The sequence below is a fragment of the Rasamsonia byssochlamydoides genome (genome assembly GCF_041956645.1).
Source record: "Rasamsonia byssochlamydoides strain NRRL 3658 unplaced genomic scaffold VTN77scaffold_10, whole genome shotgun sequence".
In the NCBI taxonomy this organism is placed as follows: domain Eukaryota; kingdom Fungi; phylum Ascomycota; class Eurotiomycetes; order Eurotiales; family Trichocomaceae; genus Rasamsonia; species Rasamsonia byssochlamydoides.
In genome coordinates this window covers 429,166-444,368 of record NW_027192393.1, presented here as the reverse complement: position 1 = coordinate 444,368, position 15,203 = coordinate 429,166, and the positions used below count along the sequence as shown (strand labels likewise).

General features: G+C 46.2%; 4 protein-coding genes across 4 annotated transcripts; all 4 read left to right on the top strand.

The window, feature by feature from the left end:
* Positions 1-181: 181 nt before the first annotated feature.
* VTN77DRAFT_488 (uncharacterized protein) lies at positions 182-515 on the top strand (the record flags this gene model as incomplete). The annotated part of the gene is made up of 2 exons (XM_069420987.1): positions 182-287; positions 343-515. 2 exons carry the CDS (start codon positions 182-184, stop codon positions 513-515), a joined length of 279 nt encoding a protein of 92 aa, XP_069280549.1.
* A 182-nt stretch (positions 516-697) lies between these two features.
* On the top strand, positions 698-1,791 carry VTN77DRAFT_487 (uncharacterized protein; the record flags this gene model as incomplete). Its single annotated transcript, XM_069420976.1, has 2 exons — positions 698-965; positions 1,253-1,791. The coding sequence occupies 2 exons, from the start codon at positions 698-700 to the stop codon at positions 1,789-1,791; spliced, it is 807 nt and encodes a 268-aa protein (XP_069280548.1).
* Positions 1,792-4,041: 2,250 nt separating this feature from the next.
* On the top strand, positions 4,042-4,875 carry VTN77DRAFT_486 (uncharacterized protein; the record flags this gene model as incomplete). Its single annotated transcript, XM_069420965.1, has 2 exons — positions 4,042-4,070; positions 4,527-4,875. 2 exons carry the CDS (start codon positions 4,042-4,044, stop codon positions 4,873-4,875), a joined length of 378 nt encoding a protein of 125 aa, XP_069280547.1.
* A 394-nt stretch (positions 4,876-5,269) lies between these two features.
* On the top strand, positions 5,270-7,116 carry VTN77DRAFT_485 (uncharacterized protein; the record flags this gene model as incomplete). The annotated part of the gene is made up of 5 exons (XM_069420954.1): positions 5,270-5,367; positions 5,420-5,748; positions 5,806-5,827; positions 5,888-6,327; positions 6,395-7,116. 5 exons carry the CDS (start codon positions 5,270-5,272, stop codon positions 7,114-7,116), a joined length of 1,611 nt encoding a protein of 536 aa, XP_069280546.1.
* Between the last annotated feature and the right edge of the window lie 8,087 nt (positions 7,117-15,203).

Genomic DNA, 15,203 nt, shown 5'->3' with positions numbered 1-15,203 from the left:
GTTTTGAACCAGGTGTTTACTTCATTAAGCGTCAACTACTTTCTTCACGTTGCTGCCTGTTGTTGCCGTTGCATGTGACAGTCTTTCCCCGTGGTCGAAGCCTGTCAGAATGAAACGCTTCACTAGAAACGCCTCTGACAGCCGTCGATAACGAAAGAGACAGAAAATATCGGGTGCAGAAATGGCCATGTTTCCCTACTCTCCGATTCTGCCTGAGTGTATCGACCATCGCGAACAGCCTCCAGTTGGATCCCTGCTGGGGGTCATGGAGTTAGTTCTTGTCTCTCGTGAGTAATGTTTCCAGAAGACTTGTCTGAAATCAACTTGCGGACTTGCTTGTAGGGACTGACTCACTCGAGTGGGGTCAGAAGGACATTGCTTCAGCGCGCGCCCGCTTAGAACAAGAAGTTACTCCACTCAATGAAAGACTGCTCCGTTCATATCATCCATCACTAGCCTCCTGTGGTAATGTATATGCCGGAACTGAGCAAACGGAAACAAAATATGGGTGGTGACTCCGAAACTGGATCTTTCTGTGTTGGATACACATGCAGGAGGAAGGGAGATACATATTCACTCCGATTACCAACGCCCAGAATTCACTCACTTGTACCTCACTGGGCGAGATGACCCGATCAACGGCGTGATAAACCCACGCAGATTTCTGAACCCAAGCGATCTTGACACTCTTCGCGCCATGTTTCCCACCTCTGTTGGCGCCAGGGTCTTTATTTCAGGGTTTATAGTGGTTCTCTTCAACAGGCAAAAAGACATCGAAGAGTCGTGGAAGAACGGACTTGTGACCGAGTTTGGTTGTCTGCGTTTGGGTTACGATATTGTCACCCATGAGCCGACCATAAATGGGATTTCGAGTGGAACTCCGATTGCACCTGTTCCAAATGAATTGTCCAGCTCTGCGGCACTCGGACTCAAGCTCAGACTCCCTGGCGGTCTACAATGCATTTGTAAGACTGCACAAAACAGGTCGTCGCCCATTGCTCCGCTTCGCGGAGTGGATCGCCAAATCGAAGACGGCACTCAGAAGATTTTTGCCAGTCGGAAGATAGCCAAGCACACCTGCAACCGTAATGCCGAGGCAACCAGTTAATAATTCGCCGTTAGGTAAGGTGGTGTGGTTGGCTGGAGGATCCAGGAGGGTATGTGTTTTCTGAATAATGCCTCACTAAGCTCGCTATTATGTATATCACTAACTCTATATTGCGATATGGGCAGAAGGTCGGAACAATAACAGTTACATACGACCCTCCGATATCGCATTTGGTGCCTTTCCCATTTGGTTTCATCCATGACTTGTCGCTCGTGACAGACAACGAGCTTCCAGCAATGATCACACCATCTCGTGTACCCCGAATCGTTGGTTGGGGAAATTATAATGACGTCCTCGACGGTGGTTCCCTATTCGTCACAGGGTTCTACTTATCAACAGGCAATCTGAGGCAGTATGCAGGAGCTGGTGTCTCGCGGAATGCTCAGAAAGCCATTGCCGAAGGTGCCGAGTATCTATGGGACAAGACTAGCTGCTCGCAATCCGCGTCGATTCTCTGGAGAACCACCTATGACGGGGACTCACTCCAAGGCCTTTCAGGTGCGACTCTATGCTTGGGCCGGCTCAGCGATCAAACCTGTCGTGCTGTGTGTTTTCAGAACTTCAAGACCCCTCTTCCACGTCAACACATCCATGGCGATCATAGAGCCCCTCCCGATGATACTGTTTCTCGTCCCACTCTCAAAGGGTGGATTTCTGCTGCCGTTGGAGATCAGACAGGCTGAGATCATCTTGCGATGGAGAGGAGGAGGGATCCTCGGTTGCGCCTGGGACATACCCAGGCAGGGAACGGTCTGGAGCAGGAATCAGGAGATCACTCTCATCTCATAAGTAATATTAGAGAGTGACATGCGAAGATCTGTCTGTACTGTATGTAATGTACACTGGGTGTTCATCGAAGACTTGCTACGGAATATAAGCGCCAGTGATACGTACTCATGCGTCTCTCATCTTGTCGAGAAATAAAGCTCATTCATTCGTATATTTAAATTTTCTGCTGTACCTGCCAAAACTGTTTGCCAGATCAGGAAATTTTTATGCAGGCGAGTTTAGCTCTACAGACGTACTGTACATAGATAGATATAAGTTGATAAGGGTTAATATTACTTTGATCAAAACTATATTGAAACAAGTATCTAAAATCTGATCTATGCCTCTCTGATAAATTGAATTGGATATTTTCTAACAAAAATATTTCTTCTGTTGACCCTCCCTCCAGAGGGAATTGTATTACTCTATCACTCCATCACTATATCTATCTACTGACCACTTACTTCTGTGCAATTGATGGAATACGTTCAACTCCATCCTCTTTAGGTAACTATATCACGTATATTATTAATCAGTATGAAATAATAACTAACAACTCTATCTATCTATCGAAAAGACAACCAAACAAACGCTCAACCTTACACAGATATATTTATTCTGCAAATCCTATAAGTGCAAACTTGCTTGACTTGATCTCTTTCTCTTCTTTAACTATCTACCCTAACAAGTTAAAAAAAAATGTTATACAAAAAAGAACAAGAATTTATTTAGACTCCCTACCTACCCGTCAAGTCACTGGCGGCACAGTGAGAACCATACTATTGAAACTGTCAAGGCTCACTGGTACTAGCTTAACTAGAGAAGTCCATAGAATTAATTAGGTACATGGTGTAAATAATTCTAGTGGTGCAAAATAAACCCAACTCCAGGGGTTCGAAATGAGTATTCCTGCCTATCTACAAACCTCTAGACGTTGTCTCGTCGTCTCGTCCCGAAACAATTATGCACAATTGTCAACGAAGACGATGAAAGGATTGAATTTTGACTACAACTAGAACTCCTAGTATACTAGAGAGAAAGATGACGATGATTAGAAAAGATTAAGAAGATGACAAACCAGGATGATTTTGAGCCCAAAAAATAGATGTGGCTGATCAGCTTCCATCTCCTTCACCTTTTTTTTTTGTCTCGGGTATTTGTTTGGCTACCACCTAGGACTACTTGGCACTGATACACATCTCAGATGTATAATACGTAAAATTCAAGTAAATATGCTATGACACTATACTACGAACTTGCTGTTCTATAGTTTCGATGGGTTGACTGATAATAGAGAGACATCAAAGATATTGTCTACCGGTCTACTGGCCTCACTTCTTTTTTTTTTTTAAGACAGAGCTATGAGTTCTTAAAGATACTATCCTATACTATACATGAGCACCTCAAGCACTTCCTCCAACTGTCTGGCGGTCTTTACACGGGTCTAAAGACGATTTACGCGCCAGAGACTGGGTTTATACGTTTATATGGTCTCCCACGCCGGAGAGATAGATATATGGATATACCGAGGAAATTAATCGATTGATTGACGTTTGCTTTCTTTCTTTCCTGGCCACGTCAACGGCGACTTGTATGTGCCGTACATACATACTCCGTACCTTCTGACTGCCGTTGGAAAGAAAAGGTGGAACGAGTCGTTGGTCGAGTTAGCCAAGACTGGTCTTTTTTTTTTCACTGAAACAGAAGCTGGCTTGGAGGAATGGTCGTCGGATGATGTCATTGGCTGAAGGGAACCAAAGAAAAGGAATAGGGCCATTCCGATTGAAGCGGATGAAGCTCATCTTACTCCAACTGTCCAATTGCCTGGAACACTTCTAGAAGCCACCAGCTCGTAGTCTAGGACCGGACTGGAATAGATCAGTGTAGCTGCCTTAGGTACCTCGGTAATACTCCGTACGTACTACAGACAAGTCTTCTAGAAGAATTAATCATGGGGAGTAATCTCAATCACGAATAATCAACCTGAAACCTGGAGCTGTGGAGTGAGTGTCGAGTTCTGGAATTCTGTCCTTGATTTCCAGCAAGTCATTTCATTTTTATTACTCCGTACTCCGTACCTGTAAAAATCCTTAGGCTGGAGGCTGGAGTCTGGAGGCTGGAGACTGTGTCCAGAGTCTGGACCGAGCTGAACTGGAGCTGGAGAAATGGACCCAACGTGCTTTGTCCTGTGCACGTACGTCATTGTGTCGTAATAAAAAGGGGGGAAAAGGCCCAAGCGAGATACGCGATAGTAGATACTGCACGCAAAAATCAGACTGATATTATACTCCATAATCATGCATAACGGGTATAACGGAGCTCAGTATCTCGGCGACCCACCGGCGTAATATCGGGGTAGTCAACCAATCAGCAGTCCTCTTATGACTGACTAGATTAGATATGATCCCGATAGGGAAGGAATCTAAGGTACCAGTACAGGTACCGTACCGGACCCATTGGTATGGTAACTAATAATGAGTCTTACCCGGTCGGATGGATGGAGCTTTTCTCTCTCTCTTCCGTGGATCGGTTTCAGTCTGTAGAAAACAGAAAGAAAAGAAAAGAAACAAGTGAGGGAGGAAACATGAAGAACTCGATTTTCATTTTTTATTTATTATTATCATCATTTTTTCTTACTGATTTAATTCAGAGTTAATTCATCGCTGCTGGCCTATACGGGGTACAGCAGTTGTCGAATTCCGCCGTGCCGAGACTCGCAACCGGGTCACGTGTGCCTTGCCGATCGGGATAAACAGACGGCGATCCTCCCGTTCTCGGCATCCATTCGGGGGATCGGCGACGCCGCCGTCGGGATCCTCATGCATCTTCGTCCACTCTCCTCGCCGGGAACGGAGTCAACGGACGTCAACGGACTCGGACTCCCGAAAACAACCACCACCACCAGCACCCATGCTCGTCAACGCTCCACTTGTTTCATGCTAGCTGTATCCAACTTTGCCACGGTTTTGCCTCAGTCAAACTCTACTCTCCATAATTAGCAGTTAGCACTGTCGACAATGGCCCAGTCGGTGGTTGAGGATCCACTGGACCCGGTATGAAGAAAAAAAAATTACATACAACGTACGGCCGGCCTGACGAAGGCACCAGACGATTCCCCGTTTTCTCCTCATTTCGCGTGGTCACACGCTCTCCAGCGGGGCAAAATGGCGGAGAACGCTCCCCCAGCGAAACCCCAGCCTTTTCTCCGTATGCGGTTGAGGAGATGCAGGTACAAAAGCCTGGCTATCCCCGTTTGCTCTGACCTGGGGTTTTGCTTCTTATCTCTTACAGGCAGTTGATCTTGCCCTCTGCACTTCCTCCGCTTCCTCCGCTTCCTATATCGGCACTTCCTCCATTGGCATTTAGTATTTATCTGTCTAAATATTCTGCAACATGGGCTTTATGCTCAAAAAGCCCGACGACGCCGTCGGGTCGGCAGCCCCTGCCATCCTCATCGGCTGCTTCGTTGCCTTTGGAGGTGTGCTCTTTGGGTGAGTAAGCAGCTGATAGTAAACGAATCAGACGTCATGCTAATGATATTAGATATGATACCGGCACCATCAGCGGCATCCTGGCCATGAAATACTGGCGCCGTCTCTTCTCGACCGGCTACATCAACCCCGACGATGGCCTGCCTGACGTGACCTCTGCACAGTCGTCCGAGATTGTGTCTCTGCTATCCGCAGGGACCTTCTTTGGCGCCCTGTTTTCGGCCCCGATTGCCGATTTCTTCGGCCGTCGCATCTCCATGATCCTGGAGTGCTTCGTTTTCTGCTTTGGTGTTGCCCTGCAGACCGCCGCCACTGCCATTCCGCTGTTTGTGGCCGGTCGATTCTTTGCCGGGCTCGGGGTTGGTCTGCTCTCTGCAACGAGTGAGTGAACCTATAAGATGGTAGTATATAAGGATATATAAATACTGACTTCTCTAGTCCCTCTCTATCAATCTGAGACGTAGGCTTCCCCTGACGTTTTGAATTCATCCGTTTGAATTCACCGGCTAATTGATTACAGCTCCCCCAAGTGGATCCGAGGCACCATCGTCGGCTGCTACCAGCTTGCCATCACCATCGGTCTCTTGCTGGCCGCCATCGTCAACAACGCGACCAAGAATCGCAACGACACGGGCTGCTACCGCATCCCTGTCGCTATTCAATTCGCCTGGGCTCTGATCCTGATCACCGGCATGCTCATCCTGCCTGAGACGCCACGCTTCCTGATCAAGAAGGGCAAACCCGAGGAGGCCGCCAAGTCGCTCGCCCGTCTCCGCCGCATGGACATCGACAATCCGGCCTTGACGGCGGAGTTGGCGGAGATCCAGGCCAACCACGAGTACGAACTCAGCCTGGGCAAGGCGTCGTATGTCGAGATTCTTCGGGGCACGCTGGGAAAGCGTCTTGCAACGGGTTGTGCGGTGCAAGCGCTGCAGCAGCTGGCGGGTGTCAATTTCATCTGTAAGTTACACCCACGTCAACTGTCGCAATATCACTTAATTTGTCATATTTCGACTAACTGTATCAGTCTACTACGGCACATCGTTCTTCGAGAACTCCGGCATCCAGAACTCCTTCGTCATCACCCTCATCACCAGCATCATCAACGTGGCGTCCACGTTCCCCGGGCTGTACATGGTCGAGAAATGGGGCCGCCGGCCGCTGCTGCTGTTCGGCGCAGTGGGAATGTGCGTGTCGCAGCTGATTGTGGCCATCGTCGGCACGGCCGCATCGTCCGTCGTGGCCAACAAGGTCCTCATCGCTTTTGTCTGTCTGTACATCTTCTTCTTCGCCAGCTCCTGGGGGCCGGTCGCCTGGGTGGTGACAGGCGAGCTGTTCCCGCTGAAGGCGCGTGCCCGCTGCCTCTCCATCACAACGGCGACGAACTGGCTGCTCAACTGGGCGATCGCATATGCAACGCCGTACATGGTCAACAGCGGGCCCGGCAACGCAGACCTGCAGTCCAAGGTGTTCTTCATCTGGGGCGGCTGCTGCTTCATCTGCATCCTCTTCGTCTACTGCTTCATCTACGAGACCAAGGGTCTGACGCTGGAGCAGGTGGACGAGCTGTACGCCAAGGTGTCGAAGGCCTGGCAGTCGCCGGGTTTCGTGCCGTCGGTCAACTTCTGCGACGTGCGGGATGTTGCCGACGGGAAGCCTGGTGTTGCTACCCTGGCTGACCTGGAGGCTGGGGCTCAGGAGAAGCGTACGGCTGGGCCGGGATACGCCGATCATGTGGAGACTTCATAAACCTGTCGTTTTTCTTTTTGCATGATTGCATATGATGTTGTATGGACATGTAGTATTTATTATTAGAGCTATGTCATTTTCTATATATGATATAGATGATATAGATGTGGATATACCATAGATGCAAGAATAATGAATGTTGATGTCAGTCAAGAAGGGGGCTTTATTCTTGAATCCTGACGCACCTGACGCAGTATCTCCCTCCACTTGTATCCAGTAATAGAGGATAATTATATACAAGTAACAACAACACTTTCTAGAATAGCTGTCTGTTCTTCCACATCGAGAAGCTAGTGTAGTGAAACTCGTATCCAGGGTAATAATATCCCACTGCACCTGCGCCCCCCCAGTAGGTAGATCTAGATAGATAGTGTTAGGGATCAAATCCAAATCCTATGTGGACAAGGAAGGAGGTGGAAATTGAATTGAACTTATAACTTCAAATTGAGGTCTTGTATAATGCTTCATCTATCGACTATACATTAGAAGTAGAAAAGCTACTACCAAGCCTATCCATTCCTAAGAGGCATGTGGAAGATAGGCACAGAGAGCATATGCTTCGCTTCCTCTTAGGATCCATGACGGTTTGATGAGACTCAACTAGCATGCATGTCTGGTGCATGATGACATGTGCTTTGCTCTTTGGTCAGTCCATCAGGTAGCTCCTCTTCCATCCTGGAGAAGAAAGAGCTGAGTTAAAAAAGAAAAAAAAACGTCGACGAAACGAATACTTATTTATTAACCTTCACTATCTCGAAAAAAAAAAAGAGGAGAGGATATTCCAGGCATTGCTTTTGATGTGTGCCACAGGCCCGAAATCTCTAAATTGTTGTTCTCCCCCCTCACGACAATAATGGGTAAACCCTACTTACTGACTTTGTTATATACTGGGCTAGTGAATGACACTTGAGACGAGGATATAATGATCATATAGAGCCCAATCCAGACCTAGATCTAGAGATGAGCAAGAAGATCATGGTCTGTATGATGGATGGATGATGCTTGTATTCTTCTAACTACAGTAGGCTCCGAGACAGGCCCTGGTGTGGGTATTCGTCTTCTGGGTGGTACTGTTGGAGATGGATAAGGAAGATAATAGGGTCGATTCGCCACTCGCTCAGCGGGCAAATATCAATGTCATATGCGCAAGGCACCAATACGACGAATTATGAGGTATGGACCAGTATATATACAGTGGCCAGAGCTTGCTAGATCCATCCAGGAGTAGTGTATCCAGCTGAGCCCGAATTTCGAGCGAGTCTGATGTAGATAGACTTTTCTCGTCAGGAAGTTTGGGGGGTTTAGTGCTTGGCATCAATCAAAGGTAATGGACATTCATGCTTGAGCTAAGTCAAAGGCGTCCAAGATAGCGTGACAAGATGTCTGTCTTCTCGCTATTTCAAGAACCCAGGGCTGTTCATCACAGATGGAAAGGAGCCACAGCTAATTAAACCCCGAGTTTGGCCAAAGACTGCTTGCGGCAATAGTACCAGCCATTCCTCGCAGATCTCCTTGCCAGTGAAGCTCAGATCCGCAATATAATTATCGATTAGTGCCGGAGAAAGGTTGCAATCATCCGGAGCTTATAATAAGGTGCTTTGGTTGCCAAAGTACAGTTCATAGAACATGTCGATGACCTTGCTAACCGTGTGGATGTTGGATCCTAGACTTTGGTTTGGAGGACCTCGAGAATCTCCTCCTGCTGCTTATTCTCCAAAGCCTGGATCTGTTTCTCAAATTTCCTTCGGTGTGGTAGTCTTCATATCTAGATATGTGACCTCGGCAAGCTTGATCAGCGGCTTGTCAAAACCGGGGTGATTCATTCTGACGTCAGATCATCAATTGCTTAGCAATTATATAGAACTTTCCAGCAGCTGTGGCTAGAGCAAGTAGAAGAAGGGGGTAGTGCCAGTTGCAGAGTTGGCAAGGACGTTGTATGCCCGAGCGAATGTCAGGTAGCATATTCGCCCAATTTGACTCGTATTGTTCCGACAACAAGACAGCGGAGCATTGTCTCAATGGTCGAATTTGTTGTCCATCAGCGCTATGGTGATAAGCTGCGGTAAACTGAAGTCAGTCATGACCTTGCATACACACATACGAGTCTCCCATGCGATACCAGCTTCACAACATGACACGTTACACCAGGAGGTGTAAAGGGCTACAATCCTAGCTGGAGCGTCCGCCGCAGACTCGATAATAATGCTGCTTCAAAGCAGTTTTCGATCATAAATGCCATTGTGAAGCCAGACATATGGTAACTCTTGTCGAGGAATCCTCCGAAACTGGTGACGACCTGACAGGAGTCGAATGATCTGTTGGGCTTGACTTTTGCGCGCAGAAACGCATGATCCAATTGGAGTCTTGAATTTTTTTTTTCAAAAAAAAAAAACAGTTAAAAACCAATAATCTGATAATAACTGATTTCTAATCAGTTAGCCTGCTTCTCGCAGTCAAACAAGTCGAAGTATTCGCATGCGCCAGGATCGTTGCAGCAGTCTTAACTTAGCCAATCATTCGAAACTGATTCAAAAGTAATATTATGGGCAGCCAAGAAGAAGCACTTACTTACAATCTGCGCTAAGCTCCTGGGTATGGCATGGAAATAGGAACTCTTTACCAAGCCTAAGGGCTGATATCAACATGTACTGTAAATGCACATACATACAGTATATGGGTTTATTTTTTTTGTCCATCCAATCTGGCCGATCTGCTGCTTACCACGCTTGCTCGGAGTATCGTCGATAGTACCTTATATCAGATAGGCTTGGGCTCAGACTGCTGAAGACACGCGGAATTGCAGGGGGCATTTCAGACGGATCTGAATCGGTCAAGGTAGTAAAACCACCAGTGTAGTTTCTTCTACGGCCATTCCAAGCTGACATTTCAGAGATGATAGTCCTCTCTCTTCCTTTCCGGCAAGCTGAACTACCATCTTTCGTAGTCCGTGAGAAACTTCCAACCAGCGAATGTTAAATACATCATGTGTGCATATTTATTGTCGATTGGTGCCGTAATTGGTGATTCTGAGTAGTCCAATGCTGCTTTTCTCAGTGAACAGTCGGCGAATCCAATTCTCATTGGCCAGAAGTTCATCATGTCGAAATTCCATGTGCTGCTGATGCATAAGCCTCGAATCAGTCGTAAATTGCTGTCCTCCTCACAAATCGGGTAAACCCTACACCAAATGGACGAGTTTCCAGGAGGGGTCGCATGTGGTCGGTCGTTGAATCTTCCACTGACCATTACGAGCGATGTCCTCACATGCTGCTGCGTCTGTATGCTCTGATTGAGCAATCCACTTTCCAACGCAAATTTCTCCCTTCCATTCAAATTGTTCCCGCAATAATAATCCGCTCCAGACTGATCGAGCGTTTACTGTTGACTCGCGTTGGGTTGGTAACTGCACCTGGGTGTTCGGTTTGCAGATGTCGGCGATAGGAAGAATGGTTGCTGAAGACCATTCCACACATCTGGGTCCTGTTAACCGCGATATCACCCACAAGCGTGGGTTGAACGGTTGAGGTTCAATAGAGGAAATAGTAGTTCTGAATGTACCTAGGTAATGTCTCGGGTAACAGCCAAAGCAGGTGTAGGCTGCCAAATCATATGACCATATGAGAAGGCTACTATCGCCAAAGTACGACGAGGATTCATCTGCTCATGGTTGGTGATGAACCATGGACTAGACATACTGATGGACACATCTCAAGAAGCGCAACGACTGTCGACTTGAAGTTTTACTTTTCGAGATGAGGTACTTGATGTAGTTGCGATCAAAGGAAGCAAAGACTAGATATATGTACAGTACATACTGTAGATTTCGTCCCACGAGATCGGAATCTTGCAAAGTCAGCTTGCAAGTAGGTAAGGCCTTTGCGAGCACTTACACCAATGTGTCCATAAGGACACCGCGAACACGAACATGGTGGAGGCGTGCAAGGATTTAAGAAAGAAGGCCTTCAGCAGCAGAAGCGGTCAAGTAAATCGCAACTTGAACAAACCTGCTTCACATATCGCTGCAGCCTTGCTTTTGTCGCTTCCAGGTGAGGGTGTTCTTCCCCCCAGTGGCCTTCCTGCACATGCATCTATCAGTGGGCAACTGGGGAAATGCCGGGGCGTCAGTGACGTTGTTCTCACAGAAGGATCAATATACAACCCTTGAGAAGTATGTAGGACGAGACTCACGAAGTTCTTGGAGGACACTGCAAAAGTCTGCATCACGAACATCCTTGCCAAGGTGGAAGGGGGAACTTACTTCTTTTGAACAAGAGATGCCTATACTCATCTGTCAGTTCTGTGTCATGGAGCATATCAAATGTATGCTGTATGTATACTGCAAAGTTCTATCTATTCTATAGACTTACCGACTAGCTGATAAAGGATCTGACCAGTGTTCTTTTTTCGTCCATGATCCATCCGATCATCTCCGCGGCCTCCTGCATTTGCCTATATCTCTCTCAACTTGACTTCTGGAATCAGCCATAATTCAGAATGAATCCACAGGACGAAAAGAAAAGAAAAGACAAAAAAATGGTTGGGTATTCACGATGTATACCTGTGGATTCAAGTACTTGCGGATGATAATGTTGTTTTTGTCAAATGTTTCGTTCACCCACCCAGGGTGGTCCTCGTGCTGCAGGTGTAGGGAACATCTGCTGTTGACGATGGGGGAGCAGAGTATGAACGTCCACTCCGTGTCGGCATCGTGGGTATCAAGGATCGATAGGGAGTCCGCATTTCCCTATGTGATGGCTGCTGCAATTTCCACTTGCTGAAGCAATTAACCTAGATCTTGTTTAGTGGCCCGTATTGTGTAAGGGCGTCATCAACGTCAACACAGATCTAGTGAAACATCTCTGTCGGAATGCGTGCGCGAGACACCTCTAGGAGCGAATGCGGATGTCTCTACCTCGAGCGTTGGGTCTACAGACATCAGGTGCGACCTGTCGGTATGCACGTTGGAAAAGGTCGATGTCCGCTCCTTGATTGATCGCCATTCAATTCGACTTGTGACAGGATAGAGCTATGGCTGCTTCGAGGAAATATTTGTCAAATTCGAGACGCAGAGGAGTCCCGTTAATAACAATTAAGCTGTCTAACATCATCGCAGCGTCCGGGTGTTGATGAAGCTCCTGGTTGCTGCAATTGTGTTTGATATGTGCATTAACCAGTGCTTCTCCTGCTGTGTGTAAATTGTTAACCAATCCACACAACACAATACAACATTGATTGCAGGAGAATACCGTTTTTCGCTGAATTGACACCCAGTCTCGCTCCCTCGCTTGTCCGAAACATAGAGAGACAACCCATTCCGAAGGAACGCTTTCTAGAGAAGCTTGAAGTGCGGTCTATTCATTGGCAAAATGCTCCGCTGCCGCATAAACTTTCCAGTAAATCACACACATTTTGTCCCACTCTCTCACATTGCCGTACGACGTTAGAGGAAGTAAGGATAAGAAGAAGTAGGATCAGATTTTTTTTTACTCTCGAAATGAATCTTCTCCGCCAGATTGAGATATTGATAGTGTTCGTGGATAGTAGAGCCCTGGTGATCATGGGTAAGGAATAATTACCAGAGAGATGAGTAACTCGATCGCAATAGAGCTGTCGCTGCAGGGACCTCTGGCTTGTCGAAATTGACAGGGCTTAACACTGTGTTAGAAATGTTGAGCGTATATAGAGCAGATGGATGGAGGATGGAGGATGAGAAAAGATATGTATGCCGCAAAGCAATGGCGTTGTGTCAACCACTGGCATGGATCGATGGAGAGAATCGATGATGTATGGCAGGTAGTCGTCTTGTATCTATATAAATATTATTGGCATTGTCAGAGGAATAAACCTGTTGGACTCCAGGGAGAGAGATCCACGAAGGGGAGAAGACAAAGATGCGTGGAAAGATTCTTCTATCTCAGAGGAGAGAGGTGCGGTAGGGGCTATTTATCTTCTAACTGGTTGCACCAGAATTGCATAGTGAATGAATGAATGAAACAGATACAATACGTATGGGTATATTCCGACAAAATTCACTAATGGTAGGGAATTTCACGTTTTAGGGTTCAATTTATAGGAGTGAATTTGAGTGCTGATTCAAACTGCCTTATTGTTAGATATTAAGCACTCCAGGATACCATAATCATGTGGAGAGTGCCATGAAAGACTCATAGGCATCTAATAAATTCCATTTCGTCTGTCTTTCTGAGATTGCATATGGTTCTGCACATGGGGGCTGTAATGTTTACTGGATATATATGATCTGCAATGGACAGTTTGATAAGGAGAATTTCTGACCTGCATTAGGTAATTAGTTACCTTTCAGTTCATTTTCAACTATATAATAGCTAGTTTCTTAACTATAGATACCATCAGATCCTGGGAGTTCTGGGAATAAAGCGATTTCACCAGACCAGCTGGTTACCCCGAGACAACGAACGGCATGGAATCATATCGACCCCTTTACGTTTTGTACTTGTAATCAACCTATTTTCTCACGATTATAATCTTCTCTCATTGACTAATTACTTGTCAGGTAGCAATTCTAGTTCTTAGTCACGGACTGTGGCCAGAATGGCTCGAAGAGAGGAGCACTGTGCACTAGTTGGAGCCCATGATCCACACCACGTTTGCCCTCTCTCCAAAGCTGCAGAAGCATGGGCGCCGGGAGCAAAGAAAGAAGATGGATGAAATTGCCGGCTATCGGCAGATGCAGGACAGGACACTCTGTGGCAAACATTCTCGACCCCGGAATGCAGGCATAAATCAGATAACCGCCGGAGCAATTAAGCTCAGCCCTAATACAGCAGCCTTGCTTGGTTGGTCATTGACAACAGAAATCAAATCCTTGCCCCATCTCTGAGAGAATCATTATCCTTCTAACCCGGTGCGACTGCCACGTACTGTACAGTACGGTGGATGGCGATAGAAAGCATATCACGAAACAGATACGACAACGAGGGCAGAAACACGATGCTGCGTGACTGGCTATTGCTGTGAAAATTACACACTCGACCATATAGCCTCGCCGTCCGGGAAATAGATACTGATTTTATAGTCATTCGACCAGTGACAACGTTTGCGGAAACGCCTAAAATTTAAATATAGTGAGTCGACTCCGGCAGCAGATGCTGTCAAGTATGTAATGTACAGTACATACAAAGCCGGGGGTTCATTCTGGCACCGTCTGGTCTGGTCATATTTTTTTTTTCTTTTCTTTTCTTTCATCTCCCCTTTCACAAAGTTGTATTTCCTAACTCGTTGCCATGGTGGGACTTCTTCGCTGTCCAAGTTGCAGACAATACTGGAAATCGATCAAAGGCATAAAGAGCTTATCTTGGCTTCATATATATAATAAAATAATATATGGACTACGAGAAACCAGCACCGCGCTGAGGTGGGAGCTCATCGCCGGGGATATCCAATACGAATAGTTCCTATGGTCGTACTTCTCACTCAAGTATTGCCTTGCTATATTACTACAGTACATAATAGAACTGATATCTCTATAAGACATAGAATTCTAGTACTCTACTAGTCCCTTTTAATAAACTGTAATATTTTCTATCTATTTACCCTTAGCTACATGCAGATCTCTAGAAGGCTAATAAGGCTAATTTATGATTTCTCTCTAAGAGTGAAATTACCATATATAGATAGGTAATTATCATAGTAGATAGCGAATGAGTTGGTTTCCCTTCTATGTATTACAGCCTCACAAGCCTTATTTACAGGTCTCGCTTCAATTGACTGAGAAAATACTTGCAAGGTCAACCTATACCAGGAACTTCTACCCCTAGGGAGTACAGTACATACCTATAGTAGGAATATAATTGATGATTTTTTTTTATAATCTACTTTCCAGGTGGGCTCCCATACCTATATTTATTCCATGCTATAGGATAGTTCTTACTATTACCCCTCAGTAATATTTGTCTCCCTTGCTAATAACTTAATGTAGATAGATATATCTCTTGCTGATAGGGGCTAGGCTAGGTAGATTTCATGAATTCGGTGCGGTGTGCGAAACGGAAGTTAATGTCTTTATAATAGAGAAGATTCCATATTCTCTTTGTATGGCTCTCGCAGAT